The sequence below is a fragment of the Engystomops pustulosus genome, chromosome 4 (assembly GCF_040894005.1).
Source record: "Engystomops pustulosus chromosome 4, aEngPut4.maternal, whole genome shotgun sequence".
Classification (NCBI taxonomy): domain Eukaryota; kingdom Metazoa; phylum Chordata; class Amphibia; order Anura; family Leptodactylidae; genus Engystomops; species Engystomops pustulosus.
Window position 1 is genome coordinate 221,324,887 of NC_092414.1, and position 20,348 is coordinate 221,345,234.

At 41.7% G+C, this 20,348-nt stretch overlaps 1 protein-coding gene across 1 annotated transcript in view; it reads left to right on the top strand.

Moving 5' to 3' along the window:
- LOC140128698 (olfactory receptor 6N1-like) overlaps nucleotides 1-20,348 on the top strand; it is a 37,475-nt gene that overhangs the window by 10,403 nt on the left and 6,724 nt on the right. The window contains exons 4-5 of the mRNA XM_072150397.1: nucleotides 6,085-6,175; nucleotides 7,399-7,487. Coding sequence (XP_072006498.1) covers nucleotides 6,085-6,175; nucleotides 7,399-7,487 — 180 coding nt within the window. The remainder of the gene's footprint in view (nucleotides 1-6,084; nucleotides 6,176-7,398; nucleotides 7,488-20,348) is intronic.

The window sequence follows — 20,348 nt, forward strand, 5'->3', positions numbered from 1 at the left end:
TCAACCGTATAAACTATGAAACTATGAAGCTATGACTGTGTAAACCCACTACAAGGTAATTAATAAAAATATTGAAAAGAAGTGGCCCCAATTCTGACCCCTGTGTCCTCTACTAGGAACATCAACCCAATCTGAGAATGTTCCAATAATGACGACCCTCTGTTTTCTATCACTAAGCCAATTACTTACCCAAATACACAGATTTTCTCCTGGTCCCAGCAGTCTCATTTTATGTACCAACCTTTTATGCTGCACTGTGTCACATGCCTTGGAAAAGTCCAGATATACAACATCCACCGAGTCCCCCAGGTCCAGTCTGGAACTTAATTACTCATAGAAGTCAGTCAGATTAGTCTGACAGGACCGATCCCTCATAAACAAATGCTGATGCTAGGTTATAAGGTTATGTACAGTGAGATACTCCAGAATAGCACCTCAAATATTTTCCTTACAACAGAAGTTAGACTCCCAGGTCTGTAGTTTCCAGGATCACTTTTTGATACTTTTTTGTATATTGGTACCACATTTGCTATGCAGCAGTCGTGTGGAACATAAATGGTCCTCAGGGGATCTTCAAATATTAAAAATAACGGTCTGTCTATCACGGTACATAATTCATGCAGAACCCGGGGGTGTATGCCATCTGGCCCCGGTGATTTATCTATCTTAGTCATTGTGAGGCTGCGCCGTACCTCTTCCTGGGTTAAACTGTTGACATTCCAAAGAGAATTTAAATGATTCCTCAATGTGTCTTCAATCAGGGGATTTTCCTGGGTAAAGACAGTCAAGAAGGCGACATTCAGAAGATTGGCCCTTTCCTCATCTCCCTCCACCATGACCCCCAGGTTATTACTCAGAGGGCCCACACTCTCCGTTTTTAGGTTCTTATTATTTATATACTTAAAAAAATAATTTTGGATTATTTTTGCTCTCCTGGCCAATATTTTTCTCAGTCTCTGTTTTGAGGCCTTTATCTTTCTTTTACAGGATTTATTTTTATGTCTATAATCCTGTAAAACCTCATCGCTACCTTCTTGTTTTAGCACCATAAACGCATTATCTTTCTCGCTTATTGCTCTTCTTACAAGATCAGTTAACCACATTGGCTTTTTCTTGTTTCGCTTTTTCCCATATGGTATGTGTTTCTCAAAGTCCTTTTTTAGAATATTTGTGAAAAAGTCCCATTTTTTGGGGGATGTTTTTGTCTTTGAGAACATTGTCCCAGTTTATGCCTATAAGGTCTTCCTATAGGCTAGTAATGATTTAGTGATGCTAGTTAGACATTGTACTATTGTGAACACTGGATGTACAGAACAATCTAGAAATATTTCCTAACAGCTTCTTGTACAGCTCTTGTTATGTCCTTATTCCTGAGACTATAAATAATGGGATTTACTAAAGGAGTGAACACAGTATAAAGCAGGGAGAGGATTTTATTAATATCTGATGTTTGTTCATTTCTTGGAAGAACATAAACACTAAATATTGTCCAGTAGAAGATGGAGACCACAATGAGGTGGGAGCTGCAGGTGGAGAAGGCTTTCTCTCTACTGATGTTAGATGGGATCCGTAGGATGGCAGAGACAATGTTATAATAGGAAATAATAATTATGATGCTGGGAATAAGAACTATGGGAACACTAAGTAAATATACTTGTAACTTCAATGGAAATGTATCAGAACAGGCGAGTTCCTGTAAAGGAACAAGATCACAGAACACATGGTCAATGATATTCCGTCCACAGAACTTTAACCGGGATAATGCAAAAATGTCAAAAAATGCAAAGAAAGAACTGACCGCCCAAAAGAGGATGACAAACATCACACAACGTTTGGCTGTCATGATTGAGACGTAATGAAGAGGGTTACAGATGGCCACATATCTGTCATAGGACATCACCGTGAGGAGGAAACACTCAGATCCTTCTGCAACACAGAATGAAAAAAACTGAGCCAGGCACCCTGTAAAAGTAATAGTCACCCCATTATTCAGCAAAGTATAAAGAATCACAGGGACAATATCTGAGGTCAACATAATATCACATGTGGACAGCTGTGAGATGAAGAAGTACATGGGAGTGTGGAGGCTCCTGCTGGTGGACACCAGGGCGATGATCAGGAGGTTCCCACATATTGTCAGCCAGAACACAACGAATAGCAGAGAGAAGAGGGAAACTCTTAGCTGAGGGCCACCTTGAAAACCCAAAAGCAAAAACTCCATGACGTCGGTCAGATTAGTCTCCTGCATTTGAAACAAGAAGGAGCTAAATAATAATCAATACCAGGTTTACAAATCTAACAGAATAGATGTTACCCACATATAGTTCATGTCTCTCTGGTGTCAAAGAAATAACACAAATTATCAGAACAAAATAAGTTCAGCCTCCAATAAAACAATAAAAAAGGAGATAAAAGAGCAGAAACAGAAAACTGTAAATATTTCAGACCTCCGGAGATAAGATCCATTGCTTGTATATTACATATATACATATAGACGTCTACAACAGGTTTACAAAATGTATGTAACTACAGTTCAAGAAATCCAAGAGAAATCCTGCAGCGACGTGTTGTTTCTTATATCAGATATTCTTCCCTCTGAAAAATAATATTTTTAATTTATTTCATAAATGTCAATTTTATTGTAAAGAAAAGTCCCAGAGTGGATGATTATGGAATGAGATGGGATTGTGGTCACGTTGTGCAGGTGGATGAGATGTAACTGATATTATAAGCTGAATGCAGGCGAGGTGCCAGGATCGGAAGCCTCTCTGGAGTCTTTTCACCTTTTCTCTTGAGTCTTATTTGCTTTGGCAATTTAGAAACATAAAACTTTTGCTAATAAGATAACTGTGAGAATATCTGAGGTTAATCATATGGTTAGAAAAGTTTTAAGTGAAGAACATTGAGAAATGAAGTATAAACTATCTGAGCAAAGTAAGAAATATGTGTATTTTACTGCTCTACTACTTCATTTTCTAAAAACATTGGGGGTAAAATATCATCAGGCTCCTGATGACACTTCTAGGTTTGTCTTTGGAGCTTCTCTGCCTTCAGGTTCATTAAAGTGGCTTTTGGCCCTTGATAAATCTGTTGGCCGTGTCTTAGGTGATGCTGTTTGTTTGCAATAAGTAACATAAAAAGTTGTAATAAAAAACATTAAAAGTCTCAGCTGGTTTAGAAGACATTGAAGACACATTTCCTAAAAACAGTGCTGTACTATGTGCAGTTACCTGTGTAGTGTGCAGGGGGCACCAGATTCAGGATTTCTGGTGCACATTCTTCATGAATCTAGTGCCCCCTGCACTGCCCCAACAGAGTGTGCCAACCTTTTTTTGTGCACCTTTAACATGGTCCATGTTAGACTTTGCATTATAAATCTGGTGCATGGTCCGACTGAGCAGAAATTTGTGTGTCGCATGAAGACTAGTGCAGCCGCAACACATGAGAGTTACATGTGAGACAAATGCGGTGCAGACACTTTTTAAATACCTGCACAAGCAAAGAACATGCAAAGTCCGACAGGTGCATTGCACCAATGTGCCCCAATGAGTTGTGTCTCATCCTGCAGTCTGAACTGGGATCTAGGGGCTGACTCACCTGATGTCTGCCACATCCCTCTCTCTGTAATCTGCCATTGTCTTCCAAGAGTTAAGCCGGTGGATCTGTAATTGCTTGCTCTTTCCACCTGCGGCAGTCTCCCTATAAGTGTCCAGCTAAGCCTTCACTCCTTGCTTTCAAGCCTCGTTCACACTAGCTCTTTCTCCTGCTTTGTCTACCTCCTTCATATCTGATCTCTTGCTTGTGTTTTGGACTTCTCTAATTGGGTTGTGGATAGGCAGGGATAGATTGGGGGGCTCACTGTTCTCATTTGTGTCCTGCCTTTACAGATTTTTACACAATAAAGATCATTTTTAACTCCTTACTTTACAATTGTACTCAGTGTTATTGCTGTTTTAGCTTTTTAACTCAGTGATGGTCAGTGTAAGATTCCAGAGTGTGAGCGGGGACTCTCTGAGCAGACACTTTATGATCCCTGTGTGCAGACAGTGTGGTTAGATAATCAGGGTTTATCTACACATTAGTTTAGCTTCTGAACATTGTACTAGTATGTGACACATAGAACGAGGGATGAGACAGATCAGAAATGAGATATAACACACAATGACACACTCTAGCTCTGCTACTTCTCTGCATGATCTCAACTATAACACCCGGTGGGATATTTATCAGAAGTGTCTGAGAGCAAAACTGTTATAGCTGCTCAAGGCAACCAATCAGAGCTCAGCTCTCATTATTTCACAGCAGTTTAAAAAAATGAAAGCTGAGCTCTGATTGGTTGCCATGAGCAGCTATAACAGTTATGCTCTCAGACACTTCTGATTAATCTCCCTCACATGGTCAGCTCTGCTATTCCTCCTTCCCTTAAGATTATATCTTATCTGTAGTTTGTAAAGTATTGCTGCTTGCTGGCAGGAAGCGCCTTCGTCTGAACTGGTCTTGTAACGCAGGGGGGTGGTGCAGGAAGCAGAAAGCACTGCAGTGTGCAGACAAGAGAAGCTATTCATGAGAAGAGCCTGCCCTGCCCGAGCACGGTTTTATGGTCCAATCCCAGGGGAACCAAAATTGTGTACAACAGGACTGATAGAGACAGGATGGAATTATATCTGTGAAATACTGCATTTTTGGTAATAACAGTGAATTAGAGAGTGTGTTATTTTGTTATCCTGAGTATATTTAAGAATCGTGTCTTTGTGGGAAGAATACCCCTTTAATGAATTTGGTGAAGCATGGTCTATGTGATTTTGCACTGTCTTATGTCCATTTGGCACAATGGAAGGTTGCAAAACAGCAATTGCACCATAACTGCGCCAAAGCAACACCACACATAGAGAAAAGAGAAAATTATATATTGTTCCCAGTGTCTTTCTCAAACAGTTATAGTCCTGGAAGCAGTGGCGTTGCTAGGGTAAAAGTTTCAGGGCCTTTTCTTTAATTCCCCGAATGTCTAGAGGCGCAGATTTTGCAGACACAGCTGATTACTGCCTACAGCGCTGGACCAGAGTCCTAGGGTTTGCTGCCGACTGCTCCTTACAGATCAAGGAGGCTGCAGGAATGAGCTTATGTTATGAGCCAATCACATGATCTGATAATGTCATGTGACCTTCTAAGGGCCTTAATGTATAGCAAAAAATTTGAGCTAAGGCACACAAGGGCCTGGCTGTCAGAGTATCTCTGTAGAGTTTCCTGTGGAAAAGTGGGCAAAAAAGAGGTCACATCTACTGTATTTGGTCCCATTTAGAGATGAGCGAGTATTTCCCCTGCTCAAGATCGAGCATTTACTTAAGGAAACACAGTGAAGAACAGTGAAGAATACAATGAAAACAGTGAACACAGGATCATTTAAGTGAAAAACACAGTGAAGAACACAGTGAAGAACACATTGCAGATGTTCCGTACATCTGTTAACTTATCCGAAGACACGTGTGCCGAACGGTATTCTTCACAATAGTATGTGAAGAACAATGGGGCAGATTTACTTACCCGGCCCATTCGCGATCCAGCGGCGCGTTCTCTGCGGTGGATTCGGGTCTTCCGGCGATTCACTAAGATAATTCCTCCGCTGTCCACCAGATGTCGCTGCTGCGCTGAAGAGCATCGGAACGCAGTGGAGTACACCGAACCGGGCTGAGTGAAGGTAAGCGCGTGCCGAGCGACAATTTTTTTTTTTAAATGCAGCGGTTTTTCCGAATCCGTCGGGTTTTCGTTCGGCCACGCCCCCCAATTTCCGTCGCGTGCATGCCGTTGCCGATGCGGCACAGTCTGATCGCGTGCGCCAAAAACCCGGGGCAATACAGGGAAAATCGGCGCAAATCGGAAATATTCGGGTAACACGTCGGGAAAACGCGATTCGGGCCCTTAGTAAATGACCCCCATTATGTGTGAAGAACACTTTGCAGATGTACGGAAACAGCATTTTAGTGCTCGTTCATCTCTAGTCCCATTTCATCATAAGTTCTGACTATCATCCCCCTCCATGTGGCAGAAGGAGTTTTTTTAAAAAATCTTTTTGTGTTTATATGTAAGGTCCCTTGCCAACGTATGATTGCCTGGGCCATAGCGCAGCCGTCTGCAGGAGAGCGGAGCAGCGCTCACCCCTTTCCTTTTCCATCAGGAAGTGAGTGTCCAGCGCCTTTTCCTTTCATCATCATAATCATCAGCAGCAGAAGATTCACAATTCTCAGCAGCTGTAGGTTGACATGCCCCTGGTATAGCTGTGTGCTCAGCTGGGTCCCCGTGATGCTGGTGGTGGTGGACACTTCTAAAGATCCTCAGAGGTGACCAACCACTGGGTGCTGGGGCACTTCCATTGTCAGGTGATGCAGATCTGCTGAATAGTTGTGGGTGCCGGGGCTCCGCGATGATGGGGGAGGCTCTGGCGACAGCATTTTACTGATGAGAGTGTTTGGTAAGTGGTGAATGTGTTGACCCTCTTGAGAACATTCGTAAAAAAGAAAGAAAAGAATATACAGGCCGTCGCTTTGCATGGCATCATCTTCATGTGTGATCCAAGGAATTAATTAGCAAAACTCAGATATTACTCCATCTTTCTCAAGACCCGGGAACCCTGGATCACATATAGATTGTCCTTTACATAGCCGGGCCTTCAGCAATACAGATATTGGTGTCTTTTTTTAACCCCCGGCCATGCAGTTAAAGGGCATCTACCACGAGGATGAAGGACTGTATGCAAACGAGCCTGAGGGGTTCCACGCTCCATTAACAACATAGGTTGGCTCCACGCTCATTTGCATACAGTCTTTCATCCTGGTGGTAAAAGTCCTTTCAGCTAATGAATGAAGGTGTGTCTATATTCCTGCTTGAGTGTGGGCCAATAGGAAGAGATGTTGGGACCAGTGAGGTGATCACTCCCATCTAGATCCACTTGCTAACTTGAATGCCAAATTAATTTAGTAATGGCCCAACATTACACAAGGTCTGTGATTCGTGGACTGAACATGGTTGACTTATTTTCTGGCCTGGGACAGCAGTGCAGCAGAGAGAGGAGGCCATGGACAGTAGATTCTATAAACTAATTCAGTCTAAGAAGAGAATTAAATCCAATGATACTACATTTATTTTTACTCATACAATGATAAAATACATGAATTTAATGATTTATTGTTATTTATTTTTTTCTGTAATGCTGCGGCCGACCTCGGGGAAAACCTGTGAATTATTGGTAGATTTCTCCTTGGAATTAAACACTGGAGATGGAGAAATTAAAGAAGACATCTCCATGGAGGGAACTCCACAGGATATATACAGTGGATCTGCGGGGGCTCCGCTCTCAGGCTTCACTCTCTGCCTGAATTTGCCGTTTATTATGTCCTTTTACAGAAATGACTAAAACTCATAAAGATCTTTTCTTTCAGGAGGTGATTTTTTATTTTAGGACCGAAAGTGATTATAACATGGAGATTCCGGATGTAAGTATCGGAATCCTATATACAAAAATAATTTTTCTCTTTTTCATCAAAATAAATATTTAATTAACCTTCATTTTGGTAAAACATTTTATGGAAATTGTGATGTATCTGTGAATATTCGGATAGAATCACTGCCCCGTGTCCCATTCTGTAAGGTGAGAGCAGATGGTGGAGGCAGATACATCACGTTACATACCGGTCCCTGGAGAACCTGCCCATCCACGTGTACCGTACATGTTGTGTCTGTATACTGTGCTGTATTATGGAGGCTCCTTCTTTAGTGTCTTGATTTTTTTTACACGTTTTATCGATGTCTGTGTTCTCCATCTTTGTAGTAGATACTGGCCCACATTTATTAAAGCCCCTGCAACATTTTTTAATTACTTTGCCCATTGTTTTCAGTGCAAACTGCCCGTCCCATCGCGATCCCCGCTGTGCGTTGACCAACGAGGATTCGGGTCTGCCGCGTCTAATTTCCTGTATCTGTCACTTCCCCGCTGAGGTCCGCTGTAGTTCACCTTCTTCTTCCCGGTGTATGTGAGTGCTGATCTTACGACACAATTTGCTTTTTAAATTCTGCGGTTTGTCCGATTCAGTCGGGTTGTCTGACCTCCACGCCCCCTGATTTGTGTCGCATGCAAGCCGGCCCCAATGCGCCAAAATCCGATTGCATGAGACAAAAACCTCTGTGCAATTCTGGGAAAAATGGAAAAAATCGCAAAACCCGACGAAAATGCGCTGCTCGGACCCTTAGTAAATGTGCCCCACAGACTTCAGCCCGTGAGCCCACTTGATTTATCCCTAGCACATTACGGCAAACATGAACTTCATAATGTATTAAAGGGTCAACTTCCTGTATTCTATTTATTCATCATGAGTAAGTGGACTCTTTAAATCTCACCAGCTACAAGCTCCACTTTTTTCTCAAGGATCCTTAGGATTGCATTTGGGAAAGTGATGATAGGCATGTGGCTTCGGCATTAAAATAGTGCTGCTCATGCATTGTTGGTATTTACATTGCAGGATTTACAAGCATAGCCAGAGGCATTTGAAAGTTTAACCCCATCCAGCATCAATCCCTGGAACGCAGGTTGACTCTAAACACTTAAAGGGTTACTCTCTTCTGGGCATTTACATTCAATTTAATTTTCCTGTGGTAATGATTTCTGAAGCCAGGTGGTCAGGCGGGACTCAAAAGCACATATCTGGCCACCACTGCCAAAATGTGAGGTGGTCGTATCCGAGGAAGCTATCTCATTTCTAAGGGACAACATGGGCCACATTTATGAGAAATTATCTTCACACAGGAACATTTTTTTTAATAACATCCAAATGAAGAAATGTTTACATATGGCAAATGAATTAAATGAAATGTGAATGTACAAATAGGAATACTCCCTTTAGCTTGATCTTCTGGCTGAAGTCTGAGTAAAGTGGACCTGAATCCACAATGTTTGACATTGACCAAAACATTGTAGTTCTGATCCACTCATTACTAATCATGGATCTCACATTAATGGCAGCAAGAGTACAGTGTGATACTAAAATATGTGATTACAATGGAAGTCTCTGATGGGCTTAGCATTTATACCACTGGACGTCAGCCAAGATATTGGCCTACATTTATCAAGAACAGTGCAGTCCGTACTATGTGCAGTTTTCCTGTGTAGTTTGTAGGGGGTGCCAGATTTATGATTTCTTCATGAATTTGGCAACCCTTGCACAGCTCCTACAGAGTGCACCAACTTTTTGTGGTGCATCTTAAACATAGGGGGTGCTACACAATTCTGTTAGACGTCCCCTTCAGTGCAGAAAATTTGTGTCGGGGGACAGTCCAACCGCAACACAAATGTGTCCAGACACTTTATAAATACATAAAGATTGTGTTCAGCCAGTTAAAAATCTGGCACAGGAGGGTTAATAAATGAGGGCCAGTGTCTATTTTCCTATTAATATGAAAGGTCCATAAAATGCCCTATTGTTTAGAAAATCCTATTGTGGAGAGATGATCTGCATACAGTTATGTCAAGTTCTGCCCCTGTTCACACAACCTCAGGTTCTCTAATGACTAATAAAATTTACAGAGTGAGCTCAAAGAAATCACACCAAGACAAAATATGGTATAATATCTCAATCTCTGTGAAGCGATGCCATGAAAGGCTAGGCAGATGTGAGATGCTTCATTTGCTTCATAATGGATTATACAGAATTTTCAGTGGGGCATGACCTGGGCTTGGTTAGTGAAAGATAAGAAGTAATGTCCATAGTTCATTGGTTAGTAAATTATCACACGGGGATCCCAGAAACAATTCCCTGGAATTGGTAATATTGTAAATCAGCCAAATCCCACATTCTTTCACTGCACAGGAGTGTGTTATCAATCTTCATCCACAGTTGAGCGTCCTCTTAGTTTTCGGCATTTAGCAAGTATATAAAAATAAAAGCATTTTCATTAAACATAAAAAATACTTCACAGTTATAAAAGAAGTAAATTACATCCATGTATAATGATTTGGACCAGTGATCAGCTAAAAATGAGATTTCTTTTTTACAACTTGTTTCCTAAATGTAGGTTGACAATCTGACTGATATCATGGAGTTTGTCCTCCTGGGATTTCAGGGCAGCCCACAGCTAAGGATATCACTTTTCTGTCTAATATTTGTAGCATTCTGGGTCACAATATGTGGGAACCTCCTGATCATCACCCTGGTGGTTATAAATAGGAGTCTCCACACTCCCATGTATATATACATCTCACAGCTGTCCATCAGTGATATTGTGCTGACCTCCGATATTGCCCCCAACATGCTCTACGTTACTCTGAATAATGGGAGGACCATTACTTATAGTTACTGTATAACTCAATTTTATTTCTTCTGTGGATCAGAAACCTTTGAGTGTCTCCTCCTCACAGTGATGTCTTATGACAGATATGTGGCAATCTGTAACCCCCTCCAGTACACCTCCATCATGACACGCGATTATTGTATAAGATTGGCCGCCAGTTCTTGGTTACTTGGTTTTTCTGTTTCGTTCCTTGAAACCATAACAACATCGAGGCTGAAGTTCTGTGGACGGAATGTCATTGACCACTTTCTGTGTGATCCTGTCCCCTTGCAGAAACTTTCTTGTTCCGATACATTTCCTATAAAGCTACAGATGTATATACTCAGTGTTCCAATTGTGATTATCCCCAGTATATTCATTGTTATCGCTTATGTATACATTGTCCGGGCTGTTTTACAGCTTCAGTCTAACACCAGTAGACAGAAAGCCTTCTCCACCTGTGGATCCCACCTCACTGTGGTCTTTATATTTTTCTGGACAATGTTCGGTGTTTACATTCTTCCACCAAAAGTACAAACATCAGATGTTAATAAGATCCTCTCCCTGCTCTATACTGTATTCACTCCATTGTTCAATCCCATCATATACAGTTTTCGAAATAAAGATATAAAGAAAGCCGTACAGGACACTATTCACAAACTTTTCTAATTACTCTGAATCTCTCCTAAGGATTGTTGAAAAAAATGTCAATACTTCTAATAGCAATGTTCAGTTTTTTCAGTTAAAGGGGTTGTCTGATTGTTTTCAAAATGATAAAGGTAGCTTATGGGGAGGGTGTAGAAAAAAATACTTTCAAAGGTGCTCCACCATTGGTCTGTGCTGTTTTTGTTTACAGAAGCATGTACAGAAGTTCACACTAACAACTTTTGCCCACTTGGTATGCCGACCCGTCCCCTATCAAGTAGTTGAAGTTGTCGTAGCGGAGAGTGTCTGCCTCTGTAAACAAACAGATGGCGGATGGCGGAGCAGGACAACGGGAGCGCCAGTTCTGCTCTCAGAGTAGCAATTGGAGCTTGGAAATGGAGTGGACGAGCAGTGTTCGAAAGTCATGTCCTAGATGTGTTTCAACTCAACATTTTCCTATAATGGCAGTTCTCACTTGATCTATAATGAGTGTTGTCGACTTCTTGCTTCAGAAATTAAACCGTGAGAACTAGAAATGCACCAACCATTATTAATCTACAGTAATTTATCAGAAGGGTCTTCATTTCTTCAACAGGTCTTGTATAACTGCACATTTCATGGTGTAGATACAACAGTAAAACTTGTTGTTTCTCCCAGCAGATCCTATTCTTTGATAGTTGAAGGATTTTTGGCACACATTCTTCATGAATATGGCGCCCCCTGCACTACTCCGACAGAGGGCAGTACTTGTTTTCTTGGTGCACCTTTAACATGGGCTGTGTGACACAATTCTGTTGGACTTTGCATGTTAACAGCTTAAAGACGCAAGGCGATATAAATTGTCTTTTTCAGCGGGTACTTCACGCAAAAAGACAATCTATATCATCATACATGACAATAAATAAATAGCAAAGGTCAGGAAAATAAGTGGTAAAAGATTTCGTAATGGTAACAACTACCCAGTAACTCTTAGATTAGCACTCACTCTTAAAATTACCACTTAGTACAGGGGCAATAAGACTAAACCAGTTAGTCCTTCCAAGTGCATCTGCCAATGACCAACACTGACCATCAAATAGTAAATAATGATAAAAAAAGCAAGATGGGTATATAAAACATAACGTTTACTTACAAAAGTTTAAAAAGAAGATGTTACAAAAGCCATCTGTAGGCCAACCACATACATCAGCAACAACAAAGTGCCGCCACCACACCTGTACAGTTGTACCTCTAGATACACATCTATAAGGGTACTATAAATGATTCAGCATGTATGGGACAGAATTAACAAATTAGGTATATTGTACACAAGGGTAAGTTCAAGAATAAAATGGAACAATCTCATCCAATCCAACGTTTCAGAATCTTCCAGCTCCAGAGCTTTCGGGAGCATCAAAGGGGGTCCAGGTGTTGCACCTAGCCCCCAAGAGAAAAATTAGCTCCCGCCCTGAACTAGGCAGTACCACACTGACCCTGATAAGTAAGGGTATAACTTTCGAAAATAGTGAAAGTCCCAACACATTTCTTCCCACGGTATGTGGGTTTCATCAGGGGACACAAAAGACTGGAAGCTGTCCTCTCTGGGGCGAGAGTGACACTAATGAGCCAAGCAGAGGCCTGTTGCTTGATAGACCTGGCCAGTATGGCAAGCGTGTGTGTTTGATATGCGCAAATCATTACTGTGCATATGCCTCTTAAATAATGTGCTGTGGACTCAGACACCATCGCATCATCATCAGAGGCGGAGTGACTGTCCCGTGAATCAAGCGTATCCGTGACGACAGGATAAACCTGCACATGCGGTAATAGTCTATACTAGAGAAGGACGCATTTTTCAAAAATTTGATTTGCCAAGTTCGCCAAATTTTCCAACAAATCACATAAAAAAAACAGGTATTTCCTGGCTGCAGAGAGCCTGTAGGGTGTTGTAGAATGTTGTGCCATGCTTAAATATGCATAGGGAGCGTGGTTTGGGCTTCAAACAATGCTGTGTTTTAGTATGACACGCACATGACAGCCGCCGCTCTTAGAATTGCTTCACTCTTCATTTCCATGGGCACTTACAGAGGCCAACTTGACCAAATAAGCGAAGCAGGAACGCAGCCTGACAAGGTAACGTCTGTGCCAGCTCGAAAGGACTGAGCATCAGATGATTCCATAGATTATGACAGGACATTTTCTGTTAAACGAGGATAGATGTAGAAACCCCGCTAAACAGTGCAGAGGATGTCGGCAGTAATTTTGCATTGATGTCACTGATGCCCTTTTTTGCATCCATCAGTTTCCGCTTTCAATAGGTCAATAATCCATCAGTATTGCTAAAGCCAAAAACAAACAGGAGTTGATCCAAAACAGAGATGAGCAGCAAATGGGATACTTGCATGTCCTGTTTGTTCTGTATCCACTCCTGCTTTTGGCTATCAATTCTGAAACTTTTTATTCCTTCGAGCAGACGCTGACCTGCTTCTGGGCCATTACAACTAAGGGTTGTATCTGACGTACCAACTCTTGGCTGGGTTGTCAGATGTCATTTAGGAGGAAGTTGATTAATTAGTAAACCAATCAAGAACTTTTGGGTTGTTCATCAACACACTGCCGCTAGATGACACCGGCAGTTCTAACCTCACAGAGTCACCCCTGCTGCGACATCCCCTTACTGTGGTGCGACCTATGCCAGCTCTGCCTGTCACCTCTCTGTCTGACATATTGGTTAACATTGATTTGACACTGATTTCTTGATATCTACCTTAGCAGCAAAAGAGAATTGAAATTTGGGGAATACAGAAGCCCAAAAACTGACACCCTCCATCAACTATGTGGATTTTACAAGGATTTCTTGATAATACTTTATCAACATAAAATGATTTAAATTTGGGGAAAACAGAACCCAAAAACTGATATCCCAAAAATCACTCCATTAACTACTGTATATACTTGTGTATAAGCCAAGTTTTTCAGCACAAAAAATGTGCTGAAAGACCTCACCACGGCTTATACATCAGTCAATAAAAAAAATAAACTTATATACTCACCCTCCAGCGGCCCCGATGCTCAGTGTGGCTCCCCGATGTTAATGCGGCTCATCTTCTTTCTTCGGACTACTGTAACAGCCGGCATAAACGCGGCCATGTTATCTGCCAGCTGGTGCATACTATGACATCATCAGCAGCTGCATCATAGTATGCGCCGGCCAGCAGATAACCTGCCCGCTTCTATGCCGGCTGTTACAGAAGACCAAAGAAAGAAGAGGAGCCACAGGGAAGACAGAAGAGGAGCCGCGCCAACATCAGGGAGCCACGCTGAACATCGGAGCCGCCGGAGGGTGAGTATATAAGTTTATTTTTTTTTAAGTGCTGTGTGGGCTGGCTGTATACTACTGAGGGCTGGAAGGCTGTATACTATAGGGAACTGGCTGTATACTACAGGGGGCAGGCTGGCTGTATACTACAGGGGGGCTGTCTGGCTGTATACTACAGGGGGCAGGCTGGCTGTATACTGTAGAGGGCAGGTTGGCTGCATGTTACAGGGGGGAGGCTGGCTGTATCCTTCAGGGGACAGGCTGGCTGTATACTACAGGGGGCAGGCTAGTTGTATACTACAGGGGGGCTTCCTGGCTGTATACTACAGGGAGCAGGCTGGCTGTATACTACAGGGGGCAGGCTGGCTGTATGTTACAGGGGGAAGGCTGGCTGTATCCTTCAGGGGACAGGCTGGCTGTATACTACAGGGGGCAAGCTGGCTGTATACTATGGGGTTCAGACTGACTGTATGCTACAGGAGGCAGGCTGGCCGTATACTACAGGGGGCAGGCTGGCTGTATACTACAGGGGGCTGGCTGTCTATATACCACTGGGGACTTGCTTGCTATATACTACTGCATGTCCTCTGTGTTCTGTATCCACTCCTGGGGACTTACTGGCTATATACTGGGGGGGGAGGGGGCTGTAACCAATGCATTCCCCACCCTTGGCTTATACTCAAGTCAATAGGTTTTCCCAGTTTGATGGTAAAATTACACTGATTTCTTGATATTAACTTTAGCAACAAAAAAGCTTTGAAATTTGGGGAATACAGAACCCTAAAAGCTGACATCCTGGACATCGTGTCAAATCAACATTGTTGATAGAATGCTTTTTTGCTCCGATTTCTTGATATCAACTTTAGCAACAAAAAAGAATTGAAATTTTGCTTATACACATCCCCCAAAATGGACGTCCTGGACTTTGAGTAAAAATCACTCAGATAGTGAGTACAAGCAGCTGGACGCTAGATATAGCACATGGAGTGTGAAATGACGGGATTGCAAATGGCCGTCTGATTTTATAGGGATGTGACATTACATAAGCATGCCAGGCTCTGATTGGCTTATATGCCTGCACATGTGATCGGGGGTGTTCCTTTCTTCTTCCCAGAGTTCTCTGCCCCATGTAACACGTTGTGCTTGTGGCCATTTTGCTAATGAAGAGGAAAAAGTAATTTGATCCCACAAATCACCGTAAGCTTCAGATTTTCTGTAAATTTTCCTGAAAGTCTGAATGAATTTTGATTCGTTAGAATTGATTCGCCCATCTCTAATGTTTAGCTATGGGATGGAGGTGTATTTATTTTCCTGAGTGAGTGTGGGCCAATAAGAAGACTCCTGGGTTTCTGGGGCCAGTGGATTAATCAGTCGTATTTGGGCCCATTTCAAAGAAGACCTGGGAACCCTGGATCACATATAGATTGTCCTTTACATAGCTACACCTTCAGCAATACAGACATTGGCGTCTTTCTTCAACCCCCCATCCAACTTTTACATTGCTGTGCCAGGCCCTCACTGTTCACCTGCTCACATCGTCAACTCACCCAAGTTACATATTCTTATGTCTATTATTCTTAAAATAGTACACATGTATCTATAAGGAACAATACTGATTTCCACCCCTTGGTGTTAGTGTTGCACAAGTTGGATACAACAATCAATAACATTTCATATGATTGGACGACAAATGGTATAAGGATGAATATGCAGTTTAGCTAAGGAATGAAGGTGTGTCTATATTCCTGGTTGTGCGTGGGCCAATAGGAAGAGACCCCGGGACCAGTGAGGTCATCACTCCCATCTAGATCCACTTGATAACTTGAATGCCAAATTATTTTAGAACTGGCCCAACGCCAGGACATTACACTTGATTCACGAACCAAATATTGTAGTCTGGATTGGCTCTTACTCTCTAGACTGGGACAGCAGTCCCAAACCTAACAAGACATGTTCTATATTTTTTACTTACACAGTGACAGTAAATACTTGAGTTAAATGATTTATTGTTATTTATTTTCTCTGTAATGCAGCTTCCGACCTCGGGGAAAACCTGTGAATTATTACTAGATTTCTCCTTGGAATTAAACACTGGAGACCAAGGAGAATGAGATAACAACTCAATGGAGGGAAATCCACCGGGTATATAAAGCCGATCATAAGCCGGAGCTCACAGACTTTTCTTTGCTGTATGTTGTATTATTTTACAGAATTTGCTAAAACTTATACAAATTTTTTCTTCCTGGTGAGTTATCACTTCTGAGGGCAGGACTAAGAGTAAAAATAAGATGGAGATTCCTGATGTAAGTATCTGAATTCAATTTACGTTAAAAATTAGTTTTTTCATCAAAATAAATGGAACATTTAATCTACCTTCTTTTTGCTTGTAAGTTAAATAGAAATTGTGATGTATCTGGGAATATTATGATAAAATCCTTAACCCCAGGCCCGATTCTGGAAGGTGTGAGCAGATGATGGAGGCAGATACATCACATACCGGTCCCTGGAGAAGCTGCACATCCACATGTCCCGTACATGTTGTGTCTGTATACGTGTGCTGTATTGTAAAGGGAACTACTTTATATTGCCGTAAGTGATTTATTCGTCAATGTTTTATCAATTCTTGTTTTCACAGAAAATTTCATCATTACTATTATATTTTTTCATGATTTTATTAAAATGCCTAAGATAATAAATTTTCTATTCCAGAATACAACTATAGCAAATATCAACAACTATAAACACAATGAGCAATAAATAATATTTAGGTGGAAATGTAAGATATATGGGCACATTTACTAAGAACACTGCAGTGTGTACTATGTGCAGTTACCTGTGCAGTGTGCAGGGGGCGCTAAATTCAGGATTTCTGGCGCCTGTTCTTCATGAATCTGGTGCCCTCTGCAATGCCCCGGCAGACTGCACCACTTTTTTTCTGGTCTATCTTTAACATAGGGCATGCAACACATTTTTGTCGGACTAGCATGCGCACCGGAACACCCCCTAATCTGACAGAAAATTGCCCCAAGGTCCTTAGTGAATGTGCCCCCTTGTCTATTTTCCTATAGACTCCTATTTTTCAGTAAATCATATTGTGGGACGTTGACCTGTATCCTATTTTTTACAACTTGTTTCCTAAATGTAGGTTGACAATCTGACTGATATCATGGAGTTTGTCCTCCTGGGATTTCAGGGCAGCCCTCAGCTAAGAATTTCACTCTTCTGTCTAATATTTGTGGCATTCTGGGTCACACTATGTGGGAACCTTCTGATCATCACCCTGGTGTCTATAAATAGGAGCCTCCACACTCCCATGTATATATACATCTCACAACTGTCCATCAGTGATATTGTGTTATCCTCGGATATTGCCCCCAACATGCTCTACATAACTCTGAATAATGGGGGGACCATTACTTATAGTGGGTGTATAACACAATTTTATTTCTTTGCTGCATCAGAAACCTTTGAGTGTCTTCTCCTCACGGTGATGTCCTATGACAGATATGTGGCCATCTGTAACCCTCTCCGGTACACCTCCATCATGACAACTTCATATTGTATAAGATTGTCCGTCAGTTCTTGGTCACTTGGTTTTTCTGTTGCATTCGTTGAAACCATAACAACATTGAGGCTGAAGTTCTGTGGCCGAAACGTAATTGACCACTTTCTGTGTGATCCTGTTCCCTTGCAGAAACTTTCTTGTTCCGAAACATTTCCTATAAAGCTACAAATGTATATACTCAGTGTTCCATTTGTGATTATCCCCAGTATATTCATTGTTATCGCTTATGTGAATATTGCCCGAACTGTTCTACAGCTCCAGTCTAACACCAGTAGACAGAAAGCCTTCTCCACCTGTGGATCCCACCTCACTGTGGTCTTTATATTTTTCTGGACAATATTCGGAGTATATGTTATTCCACCAAAAGTACAAACATCAGACATTAATAAGATCCTCTCCCTGCTCTATACTGTTTTCACTCCACTGATAAATCCCATCATATACAGTTTTCGAAATAAAGATATCAAGAAAGCCGTAAAGGACACAATTCACAAACATTTCTAATTACTCTCAATCCTACTGACTATGGATTGTTGAAAATGAGGTCAATACTTCTAACAGGTTGTCCATGTTTTTTGAAGTTGATGATTGAATGTGTAAGGATATTCATATTCCAGTGGAGCTGTAGGACTACAGATGAAACTTTTGCTACCATGTCTGTAAGTCTTAGACGACCAACAGAAAAATATCTCTTTATAATGTCTTATAACTTCAGAGAAGAAGCAACTAGGGTTGAGAAGCTCACGGCTTCCGATCCACACCGAGCTGCCCACACTGGTGTATATATACCATTCCTTTTCTGTAGAAGAAGACAGATAAATAAACAGGCATGGCACATCTGGATGCATGCAGGCACCTAATAGGCAGCAGAATACATATTCATCAGATAATAGTATCATCGTATGTAACAGGAAACAGGCAAAAAACAACATCAGTAATGAAAGGGAAAAATAAGAGATTTCAGGAGTAAATCTGTCACTCTTCAAACCGATCGCAGAAAGAAAGAGGTGACCAGAAAAAAACTAGTGATCCATGCAAATAGTGTCTACATGGTAGGAGAAGGATTCATAGAAAGGAGGAAGGGAAGTCAGAGGGAAGCACAGGGGAAGGGTAGATCAGGGGTAGGGTAGATCATGTGGTAGCAGAAAATGCTGGAGTTGGCTTAAAAGCTTTCCAAAGGTCACTAGAGTCAGCCCCATCCGCCACAAGTTCTGCCATGCAATGGAGAATCTCATTAAAGAAATAAGTAATGGAAGGAATTCTCGTGGTCTTCCACAGCCTTGGGATTATTGTCCTAGCAGCGATTAGCATATACTGTACCAAGGAGCGATTAGCCCTGACCAGTAAGAGAGGCGGCAGAGAGAGCAATACCGGAGCCGAGTCATTATTGATACAAAGACCTGTCAAGTACCCAGGAGGGTATTGCCACCATATAAAGTGCACTGAGCCGGGGGCTTGCTGGATAAATTGTCCACAGCTTGGTGGGAACCCAGTACCATCAGGTCATGATTGTGAAGTTTGTTTGGGCTTTACCCTTTTTTTTACAGGGTCTACAATGGAGACCAGCAAAAAAAACTCCTTCTGTATAACTCTCTCTTTGTGCTGACATAATTATGCTACTGACTATTTCATTTATTAATATATCCATTACTTTGTGTGTAATTCTCGGCCTGGATGGCAGTTTATCTCCAAATTTCGGATCATATCGGAGAAAATCCAAATAAAAGACATGGTCCCAGAACTTCCAAGTAGCGTTTAACTTCTTTTTATTGTAGGTACAATTTGTCATAAAGTTTAGCATCCAATTAATATTCCAGCCGCGTTTCGAATCTCCTGAGCCTTTTGCAACAGCTATGATAGCTATAGCCAACTGTTGGAAAAGGCTCAGGAGAGCCAAAACGCGTCCAAAATATTAAATGGATGCTAAACTTTATAACAAATTTACCTACAATAAAAAGAAGTTAAAAGCTACTTGAAAGTTCTGGGACCATTTCTTTTATTTGTTACACTGCTACTATCCACGAGCACGAGGTAAGAAGTAGTTTGGGTGCCGTCCATATTTGGAACATTCATATTGGAGTAAATGCCAGTGTTTGTGTTTTATTTCTGAAATTTTATGTGAATCTTTTGTGGCTTTTGTTATAAATGGAATTTCTAATGCAGTTGTTTAATAATTATGATAGTTGTGTCCTTATTTTATATCTGTATGTTAGAAATCTCCTGGTTCATTGGGGCTTATTTACTAAATTCCAGCGGCCGCATTTCCTTTGGGCTTTCCGCCGTTTTTGGGGGTCGAACCGGGGATTGCGACGCATGTGATCAGATTGTGTCACAATTGCGCCGGCTTTCACATGATTGGGTGGCGGGCCGACGATGCAGGGGATTTAACAAATCAATTTGTGTCGCATCCAATGCACTTACATGCATCGAGAGGAAGAAGGTGAACTCCGGCGGAGCTTATCAGGGAAGCAAAACATGCAGGAAATCGAGCGCACGATCTTCATGGGGATTCCGGTGGACAACGCA